Genomic DNA, 21,380 nt, shown 5'->3' on the forward strand with positions numbered 1-21,380 from the left:
TCACCAAAGAAACATAGAAAATATGAAACCAAGGTAAAAGTCATATAAACAAGGCCAGAAACAATAATAGTTATTATTACATTGAAACACGTACCTAAATTGAGCATGAAGGGGTCAGATAAGAAGTCAGATAAAAATTGTGGATGTTGCTTTGGGTCTAAATCTGTGTGCAGTCTATATGCAGCGGATGGATTGACATACATGTGCAACCTTGCTGAAATAGCATTAAAGTTGTAACCTTCTCAGTTACAGTGTTAATGTTGGTGTTAAGCGGTCTTGTCTATTGTTTTGGTGAAACCTCAAGCTGTTTTTTTTATGCTGAGAGAGAGACTTTAACTGGGGCAGGAGTGCAGGGTTTCAGTAATCTAAGCAAAAAGAGACAAAGCACGGCTGATTTTTCCAGATAATTTAAAGCTAGACACTTTTTCAACGTGGAAATCATTTTCAGCGAGAGAGATCTAACGCCACGAGTTGAGTGCGCTACAGTTCATGTGACACTTACTGTGGTGACGTTCATAGCAAGAAAAAGTCCTCCTCCCTGTGTTTTACTGATAGAAAATATAAATCATCAATAATGCATCAAAAATGCCCAGCAGTAATGGTGCTTTCACAACTTTTTGTGTGTGTGTGTGTGTGTGGAGTGTTTGTGTCCAAGCTTGGTTTGATCTGCACCTGTCAAACATAGCCCTCCTCCCTCACTAACTCACAAACACACACACACACACACACCCCAACACACAAAGAGACAGTAACACGAGCTTGAGAGACGGGCTATTAGAGGCTTTATAACTTCCCCTTCTTCCCCTGAAGCCTTTGGGTGTGTGTGAGTGGCGAAGTCCCGCATAGACAACCTCGCCCCTGTGAGAGAGCGGACGTCACACATTCCACACACGCACACACACACACACACACACACACATACACACTTGTGCGTCTCTTAGCAACACATACACTCCAAGCTTAGTGAAATGACTATGCCAGGAAGACACATGACCGCGACACATCGTTTGTCTTCACATGGGATAATGTTTTGTTTATGGACCTCAGTTTCTATGTTGTCTTCGAAGGGGATTTACAGCTTTGCATAACAGCTGGTGTTGAATGAAGTGTAATGAATACTTTCACTTTTTGATTGTTAGTTAGCAAAGATTACTTGTGGTATGACTGACCTTGGTTATTACAGAGTGGAGAGGAGCCTCATAAATTCGTATTTTCCCACTCTGTCTCCATCTCTCTCTCTTTAGCTGTATGTGTGTGTATATCTGTATCTGTATCAACAGTCAGATGAGCTGAACAGTCGGTCGTCTTTGTGATAAACCTGTCTTTGGTAAAAAACAAAAAACAGATGTTTCCATTTCCATTCTGTGGTCTAACCCTCAATGCGTGCTCTGCACACTCCTCACAGAGATGACAATTAGCATAGCCACACACAACATCAGCACTGTAATATACAAAGATGCTCTCAAAAGCTACTCATCACATGAACACTCGAGGCAACTCTCAGTTCAAACCAGTTCCTACAGCTTGGGTGAAATCAGATCCAAATACAGACTTGGTACAAGACTGTAAAGAAGAGGTCATATCTTTCAACTTCTCTACTGATGTCAATTTATTGAGAGAATATTCAGGTGTGCATTGTTCTGCAATCATTCCTGCTGGCAGTGAGGGTAGCAGTGTTTGGAGAGTTCAGTGCTTCTTCTCTTCCCTCAGGTCATGCTCTGTTCTTTATGGTTCTGTAAAACACTATCAGCTCTATGTAAAGTGTAATGATACGTAAGCATGGCTGTAAATGTTCTCCCTGTGTGCAGGTGTATGCGTGTCTGTGTTTCAACTATTGAGTCCACTTTCAACAGATTACAGTGACAGGTGTAGCAGTGTGTGTATTTAAATTTGTACAGTAATTTTTATGTACAGTATGTGCAAGAAAGCCATTGATTACAGTATTGACCTCTAAGGTGACTGAAGACTTCAGATCATGAGCTCCAGTGAATCTGAATTTATTTTATTTGACAAACAGTTTATAGCTATTGCTAATTCTCAACCAGGTGAATTTGCGGTGTCATGGTGGAGTTGTGTCATCTTTAGTTAATAGTTCATGGAGAAATATGCTCAATAGTCTGTTCTTCAGGTTCAGAGTACAGGCCTGTGTGTGTGTGTGTATGTGTGTGTTTGTGTGTCTGTACAAACAGTATACATAAATATTCTGATCTTACCCTATACATGCTTATTTTTGCATGTATTTCAGTGCAAATGCGTCTTCATGTACTTGTAGCTACTGTATTCATGTGTGTGTGTGCAGTGTAGATTTGTGTGCGTCAACTGGTCACACGGGAGATTCGGCTGAGTGACCATCTTAGACAGTGAGTCAGACGACAGTAAGCGACTCTAATCGGGGCCACAGGGTCTGGGAGTAAAAAAAAAAAAAAAAAAATCAACTTCCATTTGGTTGTCATGGTGAGTCAGAACCAATTATGCAACAAGCAGTGGAAAATGGTTATGGAGAAATAAAGAAATGCCGGAGAGCGAGAGAAAGCGCTACGATCGGTGCCAGCTGATCTGTGAGGTATCAACGTTACTCTTATTTAACCAGACACGTTGGCTCAGAGCACACTCTTACTAACAGCAGCAGTTTCTGTAGGGAGGACTGCACTCACACACACATATTCACATGTAAAAGTTTGTCCCGCCAAGGACACAAAAAGTTCTCACAGGCAAGGAGAGCCCTACATGTTCATGTCCTCTGCCCCTGCACTTTCACTGCCAACCCAGGGATTTGAAACGCTGCACAACACAATCCAGTCCACCTCCACCACATGCAGATAAGTCCCCATACTACCATCTGAACCCAGCTATAATAAGAATACTGACAACTACAGGCTCTCTGCTCATAGGACAAACATTGTTGTTGTTGCTTTCTATTTCTGCTTAGCCGGCATTCTTTTGAATTTTAGATTTTTTAAAAATATTTTATTGAATGTTTATTCTTTTATGGTCTCTTTTAAAATTTCTTTGATTTTTCATGCTACTCAAAGTGGTAGACTGGCATCCAGAGATAAAAAGTCTCCATGAGTTTAGCATTTCTTTCCTTGGCCTTTGTAAAAAAAATGAAGCATGCTCCTGAGGATTACTTCCCACTTTCTGAGACAAACTGATCTGTCCTGCTGTTATTACTGACATGGCTGAACCAACTGCAACCCCTCGACTCGCCCGTGGAGCCTCTTTTGTTGAGTCTTGATGGCCTTAGGCTTATGTATAGGCAACAGTGTTCAGTGAGTAACCAATGACACTAGATAATTACCATCGTCACCCAGACCTATAGAGTACATGACACAACACACTTGAAAAAAAGGATCTGATCCAAGGCTGGATTATTGGGATTATAAAAATATCAATGGTATTTTGAATAAGGTTTACTTACTTTTGGATCAGAAACTGGAAGTTATGGTGCATAGCTTTCTGTGAAACACTTTTTTTTTTAATGCACCGCATTTTTTGGTGTGGTCACTTTTTTCTTTTTTGGTCACGTTTTTCTTTTGCTCTCAATAATGTACTCTAATATGTAAAAGTATCTTAAGTAGGGGTGTTGGCCCTGGTAAAAGTATTGCATAGGGTTGCTGGAGAGGACTGAACCAGCAACCTGTCAGCTAGTAGGTGGCCTCCTGAATTAACCTGTCAATTCCTCTCCTCCTCCTCCTCCTCCTCCTCAGCTCCACCCTGAATTAGTAGCCTTGGGCACCCCCCGATTCTCGGCCTCTTTTTCCCATCCACCACCGATCCAGTTCTAGGACATTTGAGGTCATAACTTTTCTACATCACCTCATCCATGCTGGACCATGTCAGTGGAAACCAGTCCAGAACAATGGTCATGAAGTCCGCCCAAAGACCAGCATGTCTTAACCAAACTCAAACCAGCCAGCAAGGAGGCTCCAAATGGATCCACTTGACTTTGACTGGCCTGTCCTTATTTTCATTTTCCTATGCTCTCTCTCTCCCTCCCTACTACCTCTCTGGTATTTATGTGTTAGCAGTTGCTGTGGAGACAAGACACACAAACACTGTGGCGGTAGACAGGAAGTGCTACGGAACCACAATGGCGTCACTGCGGCTCTGCGCTCGCTCTCCTCTCCTCTCCTCTCTCTCTCTCTCCGTCTACCTCAGCCAGCATGCATGCTATTATCCTTAGCAAGCTATATGGAGACCACACTGCTCTCTCCCTCTCTGTTCTCTCATTCCTCTCATTATTATTAGCATTGCTTTTTCAGCTGTGTCTCTCTCTTTCTCTCTCTCTTCAGCTTTATACCACATTAGCTGCTTTACTATTTGGAAAATCTCTGTCTGATTTGCGGTGTCTGGAATGCCTGGTGTTAGCTGATGTGCTGAAAAACCGCCGGGCATCGAGCTTTTCAAGTGTCCGACCTGTCTGCAGGGCGTTCACTGTCAAGAAGCTGCTCCGCTTCTTCAAAACTGGGTCAAGAATGTGTGTGTGCACTGTGTGTTTTTGGAGTTTGTGAGAGGCCTGTGAGCGTGAGGATGAAAATATGTCAGCGTGTGTTGGATTTGTAGTTGAACTGAAAAATATATGTGTGTGAGGGTGTCAGCTTACATGTGCAATGTGTGTGTACTTTGTATATGCCAAAGTGAGCCATTATAGAGGCACATATAGCGAGGGCAGAGCCACAGAGAGAATAGAAGGAATGTGTGTGGTCCTATTGCAGACTCTTACATCAGACTGGCATTAGTGTACAGTGCACATCCCTCCTGTTCTCCCTCTGTCTTTTTTACACTCCCCGGCTCTAAATATACTCTGCTGGAAAAACCCCTTGAGAAGATACCGCCCTCTCCCACTCCACAGGCTAAAAATATCCAGCCAAGACCACCTTTACAACCCCCCCGCTCGCTTTTCTCTATGTCCGCTTGACTGCTGCCCCTCTCACTTGTTTATGTCTTGCACTCATCGCCAGTTCATTATCTCACACAACAACTCAGTTTTGATGGGATGTGTCTTTCTTTTTATTCCCACTCCTGGAACTCCCTTTTCTCCTTTCCCACCTTCTCCCTCTCACGATCCCGTTTCTGATAACTCCCTTCCAAACCCCCACAGCCGCTTGGCATTTCTGCCACCCATCCATCCTTCCATCAAGACAGCCAATCAGACATCCAGCCAACCAGCCTGTCCAACAAGTCTGTTGACCAACCAGCTGACCACCCAGCTGGCCAGATGAAGAGCAGTCCAGCTATCAGAAACTCAGTGAACAGATGAGCTCTCAGGACACACAAACACAGAAGAAACAGAGGTGGATTTTCTGGACGTGAGCTCATAGTGAGAGAGCAAGTCAAGGAGAGAGAAGAAATTTGCCGAAGTACCACCACAATGTCTTCTGTCTCTCTGCTCTGTCAGGAGCATGACGATTGCAATTGCAGTGCTAATTTATTCTGAATCAAATCCTTGTAGCAATGTTGTTCATGGCACCGTGGCTGTGAAAAGAGGAAGAAGAAACAGAAATGAACCGTCGGGAAGGATTATTGAGAATGAAATACAGTCGCAACTTGCTTGTGAATATATTTGTCTTTTCAATTTGAGGAACTGATGAGAAGTAGTTTACTGTATGTGTAAGACAGTAATTTTTGTGTGTTTGTGGTGGTCAACGAGAGAGGAAGCCTATCTGTGGCCATATGGTGTTTCTGTTCCTCCGTTCAACCGCTGACATCATCTGGAGTGACACACGGCCGGGTGACTTCCTCCGTCTCATTAATCACTCGCGTGTTAACAGGCGCACACACTCTCCCCAATTCCTGTACCCTTTACAGCTCCACAACACATTCCACCCTCAGTCGTTAGCTTCCCGGCTTCGACATCAGCCTCCAACGCTCTTTCCCAGCTGGCCTGCCCACTTAACAGTGACCTTTGACCCTCCTCCTTCTCCCCAATAAACCTCCATACCATGTTTCCTCCACCTGCTGCTCATATGGGGTGAGGAGGGGTGGGGGGCAGAAATGGAGGGATGAAATCAGATGAGGAAGTATCTGTCTTGAAACATACCTGTCCATGAAGAAACTTACAGCCGTTGGAGGACAGGTGATATTTCGAGTGTGTTATCTCTGCGGAGATAAAACTGACACCAATGATCATCAACACTGGACTCTGATTGGTTGTTTTGAGATGAACTTCAGCATTGAAAGTAGGGGAAAGTTGTACACAAAGAGAGAGACAGAGAGACATATGCATTTGACTTCATATGGTTATAGATATTTGTGCTATTTACATACTACTGTATATTACATTCGAAATATTAAAGTCATTGTTTACTGTATGTGTGAAGCTTTCTCAATCTATCATGTCATTAAAGCTCACTGAATTGAACTGGATGGAAAAAAAGATGGAAAAGAGGGAGTCATAAAGCCACTGAGAGGAAGTTCCTTGTCAGCTCAGTAAAGTGGAGTGGTGGGAACTTGCAGTATATCACTTTTATGATACTGTAAAAGCACACTGATACATCTTTGCAGGATAAGGGGTCTACGTGGTGGTCCACCTTCTGCTGCTGTCCAAGACATGTGGTGAACTCTCACTCACACAAAGAGCCACTATATCAGGGTCAACGGTAGCCAAAGCACACATCCAGTGTGGGATGAGCAATGGTCTGTAACTGTATGTAAATCACTCCTCAGTGTAAATAAAGTTAGTCATCTCCACCACCAAAAGGACTCCTCCACTGAAGCAACAAGTCGTGGGAAAATAAACCCATCAGTCAGAAGGGACAGAGATGACGAACACAAGAATAATCAAACTACCCATTTTCGCAATGCAAAAACGTTACGTGACCAGACAAGCCTCTAAAAAATGCACGCTCAGCTCATCTTTGCTAAACTGGTGAATTTTGTTTTTTTTTCCCAAAAAATATTTGCGAAATCACATAAAGGAAAAGTTTGTTGTGCAAAACCAGGTGGCCTCCCTAAATGTGTAGGCGTCAGACAATAAATGGGTGGTTTAGCAAGTTAAGCCAAGGTGTGCACAAACTGGGTGTGTCTGTGTGTGTGTTTCCGCTACCCCCACCCATGTGAAGGGTGCTCTTGGGAGAGGGTATGTGCCCGCACTCGTGCCCTCTAGCTCGTCGGCTTCCCTCCATTTTGGCGCATGAACTCTCCTCTCCCAGCTCTCTGTCTTTGCTGCTTTCATCTTTTTCACTTGCAACTCTTTCCTTTTGTTTGTTCCTTTTTGATTTGTCTGGGTTCGCACAAATTGTCCAACTGGCTCCCCTCTCTTGTCTTTTTCCTGCCCTCTTGCTCTCCCTCTCTGTGCATGTTGGTGTAGCTGTCCTTATTTGGCTTCCCTTTGAGTAAGTGGGAGTGTGAGTATGAATGTGACTGTGTGTGTGTGTGTGTGTGTTTCCTCCTGACTGTGAGTCACTGCTTGTCTGACTCACGAGCGCTAACAAAAACACACCGTTGCCATGGGGACGCACTCACCCCCCCCACCCTCTGTCTCCCCCTTCATGTCAGTCTCTGGTTTCTCTCTCCTTGCGGGCACCGCTGCATCCCAGGCAGCCCTGGCACTGTGACATGGGTGGCACTCTAACTTGGTTGGGAAGGTGGTGGCGAGATGGGATACTGAAAGGGATTGGAGGACAGGGGGAAAATTCAGAGACACAAAAACAGAATAAATGTAAGGCTGAAAAAGCACAGGTGAAAAAATTGTTTGTATGGAAAATTTCAATTAAAGTCCAGAAGCCTGCTGGAGAACAGAAACATAGGGTGCGAGACAAGCAATCATCTATCATCAATAGTAAGTAGAAATGCCTGCATTGGCTGAGACAGGCTAAACAGAAAGTGCCCACCTGTGGCTCTATTCTCTGCTTCTGTTCTCTTGCTTTTACTGCTCTGAAATTGCAGACTGCTTTGAACTGGGCCCGTCCTTTGATGTGCTGGCGTCACTGCTCGGCCTTGCCATAACCTCCAGGGAGCTTGATAATGTGCACACGTGTGGCATTGCGTTTCGACAAAGATCAGGTGGGGCACTACATGTACCCACAGCCTCACGCTACTGTGGTTTGGCTTACTTCCTGGATGCTAAATGCTGGTGGTGCGCCACCTCATGGACACACAGTATCACTTTTTTGGTTTTTATTTTTTTCCATAATGGTGATTAGATGACTGGGCCACATGTGAGCTACTCTACATGATAACTCTGATGGATGGAACTGATCATCGGCATATTTCGGACCAAATTGGTGAAATTTTTGAAACATAATAGTTGAGATTAGACAAAAGTACAAAACCCAAATACAAATTAGTGAAGCAGAACTTTGTTTTTTCTTGTTTTTTTACCCTATTAATCATTTCAGGGCCCCTGACATTTATCAAGTCATACTTTGGTTTCTACCTCTAGTTTGCCAACCACTGGACTAAATTTTCAAACTATACACACAGTAGTTACAACCAGCTCCGACGGTAAAATTCTGCTTACACATTAATGAACAATGTCAAAGATGATATATCAGGATAGGGGCCATTTTTATTTTTACTTTTCAAACTCTAAGTACATTTTGCTGATAAGACTTATCTGAAAAAGTTTTTACAGAAGGGGGATTTTAAATTAAGGACTTTTACTTACAGGCCGAATAGAGTGTTTTTACAGTGTTGTATCACTATTTTTACTTAACTAAAGCATCTGAGTGCTTCTTCCACTGCTGTCTATCTATGAATAAATACACACCAACTGGATGAAGATACAGACACAGACTGTACATCTGACATACTGTACATCTCAACGCAGATAATGGTGACACACGTAAAAGTACAGACGCACTTTTAACCTCTGGCCTTTGTCTGGCCTGAGAGCACATAGCAGCAGCTGGCTGGTGGAGAACAGGCTGAAAGTGAAACTGTACGCCGGCATAATCCTCAGCAGACATGCACAGAGAGACAGAGCGGGGGGTTGAGAGGGAAAAAGAGAGAAAACAGCAGCAAATGAGAAATACTGCAGTAACAGAGTGAGAAAGTCAATAAGTACAGATGAGCTTGTGGAGCAAATGAGAGTGATGGAAAATGCTGAGACAAGAGACAAACAACAGAGCAGAGAAAGCAGAGACGTAACAGCAAGTTAATATATTCAAAAAACGCCATTGTCACACTTTATTGAAAAAAATGCAACCTGCCATATATACTGTATGTTCTTACTGTATATACATCAGCCATGGTAACAGAGAGTTTTTTTTTTGCTGTGACTGTTAGAGCACACGGAGTGAATGATGTCAACGATGAATCAAGACACGACTGTTGGTGTGAAGTACATGTAAGGGTGTGAATGAGTACAAAAAAAAGACAAGATGTCCACATAAGTGACCAACATTTCTCCGACTTGCAGTCCAACCTGTTGTAATGCATTACATCAACATTGTTTGGATTGCAGCATGGTATACCTTCTTCTGCACATACACAAACACACACACACACACACACATTGGGCTCCAAATGTGTGAGAATGTGTGTGACAACTGTCCCTGCATGTGTAATGATCCTCAGTAAGCCCCATGGCTCCCATAGTCTCATTCACTAGATCCTCCAGAGCATCTCTGACCTCACTGTATGCTTCTCCTGCACTCCCTCCGCCTCACAACCTGCTAACACCGCGCTCATGTTGGAGCTGATCACATCCCTTTACTCCAGGGTTAGCCTCAAATATGCTAGCTGCACTTTTGAGCCGTAACCTCCCTTTCTTTCCTGGTCCTGGCCCTTGAGGGATTGTGTATAATTTTGGTAAATACCCTTGTTTGCTTTCTAGCGGAAAGTTATATGAGAATTTCAACACCACTCTCATGTCTGTAAGGTAAATATGAAGCTACTGTGAGCAGCCAGTTAGCTTAGTTTAAAGCAGGAACAGGGGAACCAGCTTGTCTGGCTCGAGCTAAGAGGCAACAAAATCCACCTTCCAGCACCTTTAAAAATAACTGATTATCAGATTGTAGCCTGTTTAATCTGTACAAAAACTGTAAAAATTATAATTTGCAGCTTTACAGGGGTTTTTTTTCACCAGACTGTTTTTTGGCCCTGAGCTGTTGCCAGGTAAAAAAATGGACCACTGGAGACCACAGGAAGTCATTGCTCCTAACTAAGAAAGAGTACGACACAACCCCCATATAACGGCCTGGATAAGTGTAATGTACTCTATTTAGTTTTAGTACCAAAAGGCACCTCTATTTGTGGTGTAAGTTTGCCCTCTGCTGTACACATCAAGCCCTCTCCAATAATAAACTCATTCATCATGCCATTTGCCCTGAGAAATCCTCCTCTCGTGCACACTCCAGTTTCCGTTGTTTACTGTATCAATACATGTAAGTGGTGGTAAGTGGTATCAATACATTAGTGGTGCTTCCCTTTGTTACGCCCAAGTGCACCCAAACGCTAAGTGGTACACTTAGTATGACTGAGTGCTAAATAACAAATAACATGAATTATTTTTGAATAAAGCAGGGCTGATCCGATGATCAGTTAATTCACTCTATGCAAAAGTACAAATACATGTAGGATACATTACACACAAGCAGTGCACACAGCCATCCTTTACTCTGTCTGTGTATCTGTATGGGCTGGAGGTGGAGGGTCTCAAGTCTTTCACAGTGATCTTCTGCCAACTTCGGGCTCCTTCTGACTGATGGGCCAAAACTCCCACAATGTCCACAATCATTCATGTCACAGTGTCCATAAAACTCTTTAAAATGCAGTCCATGGTGATGGGATACGATTTTTTTAATAGTTGTTTATACTTTTTAAATATAAAAATAACTGTCTCCCGCATTTGTTTCAAATAAGTCTATATGAGTAGGGAGAATGGGATGATTAAAGTACAGAAAAACTGATGGGGACAAATTTGCGAGAACTTGTTTGCAATACTCCCATCTGAGAGACCCACATGTGTGGGAAGCGTTTTAAGAAGCTCTTCCTTCTGAATAGTGTGATTTTAGCAAAGTATACACAGTTTTTGCAGTCAGTCAGCACTTTGAAGCAGGAAAAGTGGCTTAAAAAGTGAAATCCATTGTACAGCTTTTATGTTTTGTCACATTTAATTCCAGGAACAATATATGTTCGGCTGTTTGGGGGATCTTGGTTCTTTCTCGAAGAAAAAAAAACATGATCTGTGTAGTAAGAGGGACATTCTCTCATGACGCAAACTCGTCCACACAGAGTGCTGCAAACAGCTCATATCTCTGTCCTTTGGTGTTTGAAGAGAGGGGAACGTCTCAGAAGTTGCTGAACAGCTCATATTTCTTCATCCAGTCCATCTGGGGCGCCTTCTTCTTTTCTTTGGCGTGTAGCTTCATCTTTTCTTCTGCTGCCGTAGCGCTCAGGCCCATCTCAGCGAAGGGGTCCAACAGCCGGCGGCCATCATCATCTGCCAGCTAGATGGAAGGTATTATTGAAGATGGAAAGACAGACAGAAGGGTTGAGGATACTGGCTTTCATGTGGAGGACCAAAGACCAAACACAGCAGCATACGGTACATGAATGCCCACACCCACCTGTGTGCTGTTGCCCTGGCTGCTGAGGTCGGAGTGTGTGGACCTGATGGACTGTGTGGTGGAGCTGCCATTGATCTGTGGGTTGGGGGAGCCGTTGGATATGGATGGACCATCGTAGTCTGTGAAAACAAATAGCATGCACATAGAAGCCAACAGATTGCTGTTTTACACTTTAGTGTAGTCTTTATGATAGTACACAGTCTACATTTGATATTCTAATTAATGAAATCTCAGTCAACAAATAGTCCTTCCATAGTGTGTTATAATCAGTACATTTATTCTGTTTTTGATTCTGATTTTGTTTTTTTGTTTTTTTCATTCAAATTTTTATTTAGAACAAAATCATAACAAATCTTACAACAAATCCTGTAAACAATTATTTCCTGTTTTTCCATTTCCTCAATCCCAGGTCTGATTTTGTTTTTATGTACGTTTTACACGTTGTCCCAGCTTTTTTGTAAGCTGGGGATGTAATCAATATAGAAACTAAGACGCATTATTAGAGATTATTATGAAACTTGTTGATCCCCAGGGGGAAATTTACAAGCTACCCAGCACATTAACTATATAAAGCAGCTCAACCACCTTCAACATTAAAGTGATGTAAACATTAATGCATCAGTGGTAAATGGACTGTATTTATACAGCGCTTTTCTAGTCTGCTGACCACTCAAGGAGCTTTTACAATACAAATCTGCATTCACCCTTTCACAGACATTCATATGTTGGCTAGGCCACCTGCGCATTACAAGCTTTTAACCGTTCTCACACACTCTCACACCGATGCACAGCATCGAGGCAATTTGGGGTTCAGTATCTTGCCCAAGAACACTTTGACATGCTGAGGCCAGGGATCGAATCACCAAGCTTCTGATAAGTAAGACGAACTCTTGAGCCACAGCCACTAATAATAAACCAATAATATAATATAGACATTATTCTGAAAAGTGCCATTCTGCATAAAGAGTGCTTTTACTCACTATCACTATCACTGTTCCTCATCAATTCAGAATCAAATCAGCTGAGAGTAATTCTTTGCTCTGACTTCACCCACTGAGGCTAAACAAGTTTGGTAAAATTTTATTGTGCAGATTTCCGAGCAAGATCTCTGCCAAAATTATAGGGAAAATTGAGACAGTGTTGAAATGGTTCAACCTCTAATATTTTAGTCAGTGCACATCTTTGAAAAAAAGTGTTACCCAGATTAGATTTGTTAACAACCTCTTTCTTTGCAGCAAAATACCTGCCATCACTGTGTAATATGACATGACCACAACCTATTTAAAGTTCAAACTTATATGTAACACATAACCTTCTGTTAGTGCAGTCCTACCTCTAAGATGGTTGATTGTGGGCACAACCCCCCTCCTCTTGAAGTGCTCGTCTGTGTCTGGGTCCACCACCAACAGCCAGGTCTCATTGCCCCCTTTCTTTATGAAGGCCACCACCTCTGCATGCCGCATGCCCTCGATGTTCACACCGTTTACCTGGAGAACACAGACACAAAAAGAGAGGAAGGAAGGAGGATGGCTTTGTAAGTTATCTGTTGTAGCTCTTAGCACTCCAACAGCACACAACACGCTCTGATAAATATGGTGTTCACATGCCATCTGGCAGCCATAGTGGATGCCCCCAGATCTTAGTAGTAACAACAAACACCTGAATTAACCTTCTTCCCATCACTCATTGTAAACATACTGCATACTTTGTTGAACGCCTGTGCTACCTCACTCATCCAGTAGGTGGAGCTGTGGAACAACCTACAGATTTCCGCACTGTTCAACATGACTCTCAGATGGCCTGCACCACTCTACACTCCATGCTACTCTTGTCATTAATCATGAATTCTTCATCCTTCACCGCTGTACATACAGCTGTAGGAGTTTAGATTCACCACATTAAAAGAAGACTCCTAAATACTTCCTAAAATGACTACAACAACCAGAAAACATCAGGGCCTGTAACAGCCGAACAGAGGGCCACAATGTGTGCATGTGACTGAGCATCTGTGTGACCATATTGCCCTTGCCTCTACACCTAGCTAGCAAAACACAATAGCCTGTTATTGCTCTTATCTAGATGCTGCATGCATTTGGAGACCTGCGTTTCAACTGCTTTGTCTAGACCTCGGCTTCTCTGAGGCAGGTAGCGTCGCATCACGCTAAGTTAGTGTTGGTACACAATCAATTATTGATGGCTCTCCTAGGCTCCAGCGATTGTGTTGGTTTCAGGTGTCTGAATCCTGAAGGGGAATTTAGTTAAAATTCACTGCTTATGACAAGATGGGATGTGGTAAAGCAGAGGGAGATAAAGCAAAGTGCAAAAATTAGTGTTTGCTCTTATTTGTTTGCAAATAAAACAGGGTGAAATAAATGTGGAGAATATTACTGTAAGCAAATAGGTGCAATGAGACAGACCTCAGGGATGAAAAGAAGAAAACAGGACGTACAGCAAGAAAGTACAAGGAAGACAACACTAGAAATGAGTTGGGAGAACTGACAGATGGAAAATGTGATCAGCTCCTCTCTCATCTGTCCTTTCTTCCTAGGGCCCATGACAGACAAGACAGGCAGGCAGGCAGACATAAAAACAGACATCAGTCAGCCAGGGACACAGACAGACAGTTTGATACAGACAGAACAAGCATCTTTGTATTCGGCCAAACAACAGGTGTTGTGTCATGTTTCACAGCCCTTCATTAACAGTCCAGCCCCACACAAGACAATACACTGTGCTCTCTGGGCTGGGCTAATTAATACATGCTGTAGGAACAGGACAGAAGCTTATTTCTCATGGGACGATTCCTCAGGGAACCTCTTGATACTTGTGTGTGTGTGTGTGTGAGTGTGTGTATGTTTCATGAAAGTCAAGGGAGGTCCAGCCACCTGATGGCACATTTGGCACAGCCAATGACACATTTTTGAAGTGGTGTAATGTGATGTTTCAGCAAAGGACAACATTTCTTGGTTGAAATGATGGAGACAGGCTCTTGCAAAATAATTTCGATCTTTGTTTATTGTCGATGTCCAAATATTCAGTGCATGTTGATCCCACAGTTAGAATAAGAGTCCCACACCCCATTTGCACCATATTACAATGGAATCTGTATCTGGATATGTTATCTGGATAGCATGATCTGATCTTGTCTTTGCGTTTACACCTGGTGTTTTTCATGCATTCTCCTTCCCCTCATTGAGATTGGATCTCTGTCCTCAGAGTAAAACCTGCACGGAGAAATTTGAGGTGGCAGCAAATCATCCCCAGACTCCCTTAAAAAAATCAGAGTTTTGTGAGTTGTTGAGTTAGGGGTAGCTTTAGAAACTTTGTGAAATGTTATGTATGACAAATTCTTAATAATTTGCCCCCTCAGGTGAATTAACAACAGATCAGCTGCACAGATGAGTACAACAGACACCATTGCACACACAGTTATTTCTTACAAAATCATTCATTTCCCACCTTATTGCTTTAATTTCTGTTGCATAACGCACCTTTTTGCACTTTCATTACACAGAATAGATGTAAAATCAGTAATTGGAGCCTTCTTGCTTGCTTACTCTCTAAATTTGAACAACCAATACACATCACATTTTAATTCCAGGTGTAAATTGGGTCTAATAGGTCTAAAGTCTGATGGTAACACCATTAGTTTTGCTAGAAGCAAATTACTGGACAAATTTCAATTTAGACTTAATGATGGTAAAAGAAAAGTAAAGTAAGGGATCACGAGTGACTACATTTAATCAAGATACAACTTTATTGTTCCAGATTTTATGGTAATTCATCCAATAGCTGTTGGGACATTTCACTTTGAACCACAAATGTGAACATCAGGATCCATCCTCTGGAGATCATCAATGTCTGTACAAAATTTCATGACCAATCAATCCAAACAATAGTTGTTGAGGTGTTTCAGTCTGGACCAAACAACTAGAAAAGTGTTTGTGGTGCACCTTTGTATACTCTTTGATGTCACTGGCATGAAAGTTTGAGGTCCAGACTGCGCACTGTTGAGCGCCGGCAGAGCAGAGAGACTGATGAGGCGTTCACTGGTGTCTGCCAAAACACTGGCAGAAAACCGAGCTCTCGCCATAGCCTTTACAACGCTCGCTGCTGATACACCTCCAGTGTAATGGGGCGTGGTGAGAGAAAAAGACAGCGAGAGACAACAAGGGGGAGAGAGAGCTCTGTCATGGCTGTTCACCTCTCTAACAAGCTGCTGACAGATAACACAAGCTCCGTCTTGACGCATGGTCGGAGACGGTTGCAATTATCAGCATGTACACACACACACACATGCGCAGCAGCCAACTAAATCAACAGGGGCTCAGATTTTTTGGTCCAAACAAAACTAAAACACTGAGATAAAGTTGTAAAAGCTGGCGTATATTGACCAGAACACTTGGAGTCTCATAAAGTTTACCTTACGGCCTCCCAGAGGAAATAAAAAGGCAAATACATGAATGGTTACAAAGAATGGATACATAGATAATAATGAAAAAACGTTTCAGCTCTAAACTTGGCAGATATTATTAGACATCTTATTTCATTTCTATATAATTTATATTAAGATGTTTGGCAATGTATGCACATGTACATCGTGCAAATAAAACTCCTTTCATTGAATTCAGTTTGGCCTGACACTGGCTTGAGTACCTTCCAACTCCATTTGTGCATGTGCATGTAAATGTGATCCTCAATTTACGTCTCCATGGAGCGATGCAGGGAGGTGGCGAACAGTTACTGTTATAGTGACCTGCTGCAGGATGTCCCCACGCACTCTCACCCACCATCTAATGTTCCAGTGGAGCATCAGTACATCAGCATGTAATGCCAAGACGAACAACTGCAGCTCTGCTTGCTGGTCACTGTCACAGTTACAGGACCATACAGACGCTTATCATGGTCTAAAAATAATAGTCTAAAACATGCTAAACCACAAATGCTAACATGCTAAATGTTCTTTACATTTTGGGCGGCCCTGAATGAACTCTGTTCAACCTTACTATCAGACCTGATTGGAATCCTGTTGGGCCTGCTCTGCACCCTGGTCTGGACCCTGATGTACAGCCAGTGAGGGCAAAGAGCGAATGTTGTGTGTGTACACTCAGATAAAAAAAGTGCTTATGATGAAAATGAGGTCACTGCCATGTGAATACTCAGGCTCTTTGAAACCCACTTACTCACCCCTTCTGGAGATTTCAATAAATTACTTTTAACTTTTAAGCAACTGCCACTTAAATGTTTGCATGGCTTGCATCTTCACTCTCTGCTGCCCATTCTCTCTCTTATCCAACACACACTCTCACTGCCTCTATTTCTCTCTATGTTTTATAAGAAGAGACATACATAAACACACAATCCTGCTTCTCTCCTCCCCCATGTCTCTCCCCCTGTCAGCCCTTGTGATCAGACTGATTTATAGCAGCCTCTCCCCTCCCCTATGACCGGCCTCCTCGCTCTCTCCAGTCTGACACACGGTGAAGATTGAGTCCAGGCTTCAGGTCCTGTTATTGTTAGAAACAGGGGTCGGACAGTATAGACGCAAGTGTGAGTCCTGCCATTTTAATCACAGCTGTGACAGCGTACATAGATGAGGTCACATCTGTATTCAATCAGGTGTGGGAGAATGCATGAAATGGGCCTGGAGACTTTTAGACTCTCCTAACATCTCCCTTTTAAAATAGCAACAAATTCTAATTAATGATAAGTCTAGCTACTTTTTTGGACCAGTGGAAAAATGTAGAAAATCTTACATACTTACAGCCAGTAGCTACTTTCCCCTGGAAAAGGGTAGGCAGTGCTGTGTGTTGGTGTTTCCTGGGGTAATTGCTCAAAAGAGGGACAGCTAAGCGTACATATAGATTTATCTGGAGGTCATAGATTGAATGGTTGTGTGGAAATGTGGGCACATGTGCAAAACCAGTGAGTGTAGGCACACAGCAACGAACACACCTACTAAGATACAGATAAAACATGCTTCTCCAAAGTGGCAAGATGAAGGCTTGCAGGAGGCCTCTGGAGCGATTTTCTCCCACCCAGTCAATCATGGTATTCTCTGACATGTACCAGACTAACTCAGAATCATTTATCATTTATCACGTCATTAGCCTGTGTACATTTTTCATGATCTCCTCATCCCTCTGCCCAGCTCTGCTGTGCCAACCCAGTATGCATCAGAACACTCACAGAATACTCACTCATTATTCTGTGCTTGACATTCTACCACCCCAAGTCCCTCCAGCTTATCGCTGCAGCTGTGGAGGGTCCACCTCACCCCATTAACTTCCTATGAAGCACAAACATAGAACACTCCTAACTGCTCCACCACCCACCACAGATGCACACTGCATCTGTTTATGTGACTTTCTGTTTATATAATTACTCGGACAGTCCATCCACACTCCTCTGTCCTACCTCAATCAGCCTGTCTTGTGGACGGAGCCCGGCGTGGTCTGCAGGTGATCCCGGGTCTAGGGAGCGGATGTACTGTCCGGGCCGGGATCGATCACTGTGGAGGTTGAAGCCATAGCCTATCTCAGACCGCACCAGGTGGCACAGACGTGGAACAAGCTCGGACGGGTCGACCGGGGGCCGTGAATGGGATTGGGCCTGGATGTGAGCTTCGGCCTGGGCAAGAGCCTCCTGGAACAGAAAGAGGAGAATGTGTGATTTAGCCACATTGAAATCGTAATCCTTGTACTTGTTCCTCTCAATTAATTTGAAAATGTACATTAAGATCTCAAGCACTTCCTTCACATGCAGCATTATCAACATGCAAATCACATATCTATTTCAATTTGAAAGGTTTATAGAAATACAAATTTGACTGGTACAACTCCAATGAAGCAGGCTGCTCACATAACATTACAGTTTACATTTAGAAAAGTGATAACATCTCTTGCTTTGGGACTCATCAGCTACAGCTAAAGACAGCTGTGGTTAAAAATTGGAGTGGAGAAAGTTGAGAGATGGGATCAGTCTGAGCTAGAGAGTAGTTAGAAAATACTCCAAAACATTCGTATTTACATTCTTAAAAGCCTATAAAAGAGGTTTAAATGGTGCAGCATATGTAGAGAGATTGTGCGAGTCAGAGAGGCATTCTGCTGTCTGCAGAGCACGAGAACACAGCAGGTGACTGAAACACATAGCTGAGTCACTTTGGTCATTTAGAAAAAAAAACAACATTTCAAGCCAGTAAAAATGTTGTAACTTCAAGACACTAATGATTACTGTATTGTAAGAGCAATTTGACCAATTCAATGTATCAAATTGTGAAAAAACTTCATTCTTTGTTGGTTACAGATTTATTCTACTTTTTATGTTTTCATTTTTTGCTGCCATTCACTCTTAGAATAGATGTCACATTTTATTATAGAGTTTATTTCACCTTGGACTAAAGCTGTCCATTTGCAGCACATCACTGACACTTCTACCAGCCTGGATGAAGACATTTATAGAACCTGTATAATTGTGCCTTGAGCTCCACAGTGTGATCACACTGATTTACCGCCTACACACTGGGAAAAAATGTGCAGCGAGAGGGATGATAGCATACTGGCCAGCTCTGTAACCTCAGCTGATATTAGCTGTTAGAGATAACAGACAGGTAGAGTGGGTGTCGGGTGAAATATGAGTCTACATACAGTAAACATGCTGGGTGCATAGGACGGATCTGCAATCATATTACGCAACGTGAGAACTCTATTGTTTCCACTGCATATGTGCAGCTACCATCATGATCCAGCTTGAGCCTGCTAAAAATACTCATGGAGTATGTGGGCAGGGTGAAAGAGAGAGAGAGAAAAAGACAAAGGTAATGTAGTGTTAAGAGAGGAGAAGATGGTTTGTGATTTATTCTGACAGAAAGGCAGCCTTTTATAATTTTTTTAAAAAACTTATTATTGCAAATGCTGCATAGGAATCATTGCTGAGCCTTATTTACCACAACAGTGCCTAAAAAAATAACACAGATGGCAATATATAATTTCATTTCAGGCGCTGAATTCTTCAGGGTAGCAGTGATCTGGGCAACTTGCCCTGACAAGGAGGGAGAGAGAGAGAGTAACAGCAACTCTCATGAATCCCTCCTGATTCTGCTTTTAGTGGCTGGAGAGGAAGTGCCTGGGTTGGGCAGCAGGCGTAGATCTTACAAGGGAGAGAAAAATATATCTCCAATCAGATGTATTAGTACCATGGGATCTGGGCGGAAGGAGAAAAAATGGCAGAAAGATAGAGAGAGAGAGGAGAAAGGGAACAAGCAAGGAGGGAGCGAGTGCGTAGGAGGGCTAGAAAATTAGATGCAGCGACAGGATTGAGAAGGAGAGTTCAAGAAAAGAAACAGTAAGAGAAACACGACGGGCAGATAAACAGATAGAGAGAGAGTCGGACAGAAAAGTGAAGATGACAGAAGTTTCCAGTTAGCGACAACAGGGAGGAAAAGAGTTTTCAGTGGAACTCCTCTAACATAAACAGTGAGAGTAGCACAGCTGGGAGTCATTATGTGGGGGAGACGCAAGTGTCTGCCAATCTAACCTCTGACTGCCTCTCGATGCCTGTCCGCACCCCACTAATCACCCCCTGGGGCCTGTGCCATCTCTTAAAGTCTCAACCTTTGACGCTAATGTGCATTTTGGACACTTTTGATTTGTTCTTTTTCTGCTGTGGGTTTGATCTGCATGGGTTTAATTGTGTAAGTTCGCTGCAGGCGTGAACGTCAGCGACGGAGGGTGACAACACGACGGCGTGTCTGCGTGGATGGGTGCAGATGTCTTGTATGTGAAAGTGTAGAGGACAGAGACTCCTGGTTTAAAAGATGTCAGCCAAAGAGGCTCAGAGTTACCACACAACCTCTCCAAACGGAGAGGCTATCAAGTGAAATGCGGTCACCATGTTTGTTTGATCTGCGGGTGATGAAAACTTCATGGTTTTTGTGAAAAATATTTTGATGAGAGCGAGAGAGAGAGAGAGAGAGAGAGAGAGAAATGAGATGTAACATTTTCCCCCTTCGTCAGCAAACTAGTTTGTAGTTAGGAACACAGTCAGTTATCAGCATTGGACATTTTTTCCAAAGGATCCAGTGGGCAAAGCAGCAGGAACTCCTGGGAAAACAAAGCCTTCATGTTTTGTTCCAGGTGCAGGAATGTAGCTGCTCAAAACATGGAAAATTATGGTGCATTTCTATAAGGAAAACAATATGGAATATTTCACGCCCACAGCAGAACATTATGGAGTCTGATGGACCAACACACGTCCTGACCTCAGCGTCCTGACTGTACACTGAGAGGATGTGCAGTCAAAGGCACAAGTGCCATCCCATGAATTCCTTTAGTTTCCTGTCACAATCAGCCTTTGTTTGTCAGTCTCTGTGAGTACATGTGGGGGAGAGAACCGTGTACACACAAGACTTGTGTTTGACTCTGTGGTTGGGTAATTTTGATTACATTAGGAATTCGACTTATTGCCACATAGATTGTATATGAGTGTGAGCTACATTCACACACATAATTTCAGACGGAGGTAGAAAGGAGCAGGCTTTTCTAGCTGGCGACTGTCAATTTGCCATCAGAAATGCCAACTGCCACATTTATTAGCTGGCTATACTTCGTATCATAATTAAGATCAGAGCGTTAATTCAATCTGACATAACCCTGCTTATAGGTTTTTGCATTTAGTAAAGTGTGACTTAAAACTGTTTTTTCTGATATGCAAAACCGTCATCAGGCAACCATTAATGCATAAAATAAAATCATTTGACTTTTTTCTGACTTTATTATAATTGAGAAGTAGTGGCGTGTCTACATGTGTTTGTGACTGTATGCGTGAGTTTTAATGGGACCAGTGTGATGTTTTTGTGGTGTATGACTG

General features: G+C 42.9%; 1 protein-coding gene across 1 annotated transcript in view; it reads right to left on the reverse strand.

The window, feature by feature from the left end:
* Window positions 1–9,115: 9,115 nt before the first annotated feature.
* The window catches only part of LOC121621314 (Na(+)/H(+) exchange regulatory cofactor NHE-RF2), a 31,281-nt gene continuing 19,016 nt past the window's right edge, over window positions 9,116–21,380 (reverse strand). Inside the window, exons 3-6 of the mRNA XM_041957734.1 lie at window positions 17,931–18,158; window positions 12,847–13,000; window positions 11,514–11,632; window positions 9,116–11,393 (exon numbers count right to left, since the gene is read on the reverse strand). Of these exons, the coding sequence (XP_041813668.1) occupies window positions 11,235–11,393; window positions 11,514–11,632; window positions 12,847–13,000; window positions 17,931–18,158 (660 nt within the window). The 3' untranslated portion in view covers window positions 9,116–11,234. The remainder of the gene's footprint in view (window positions 11,394–11,513; window positions 11,633–12,846; window positions 13,001–17,930; window positions 18,159–21,380) is intronic.

Source organism: Chelmon rostratus, chromosome 17, assembly GCF_017976325.1.
Source record: "Chelmon rostratus isolate fCheRos1 chromosome 17, fCheRos1.pri, whole genome shotgun sequence".
NCBI lineage: Eukaryota > Metazoa > Chordata > Actinopteri > Chaetodontiformes > Chaetodontidae > Chelmon > Chelmon rostratus.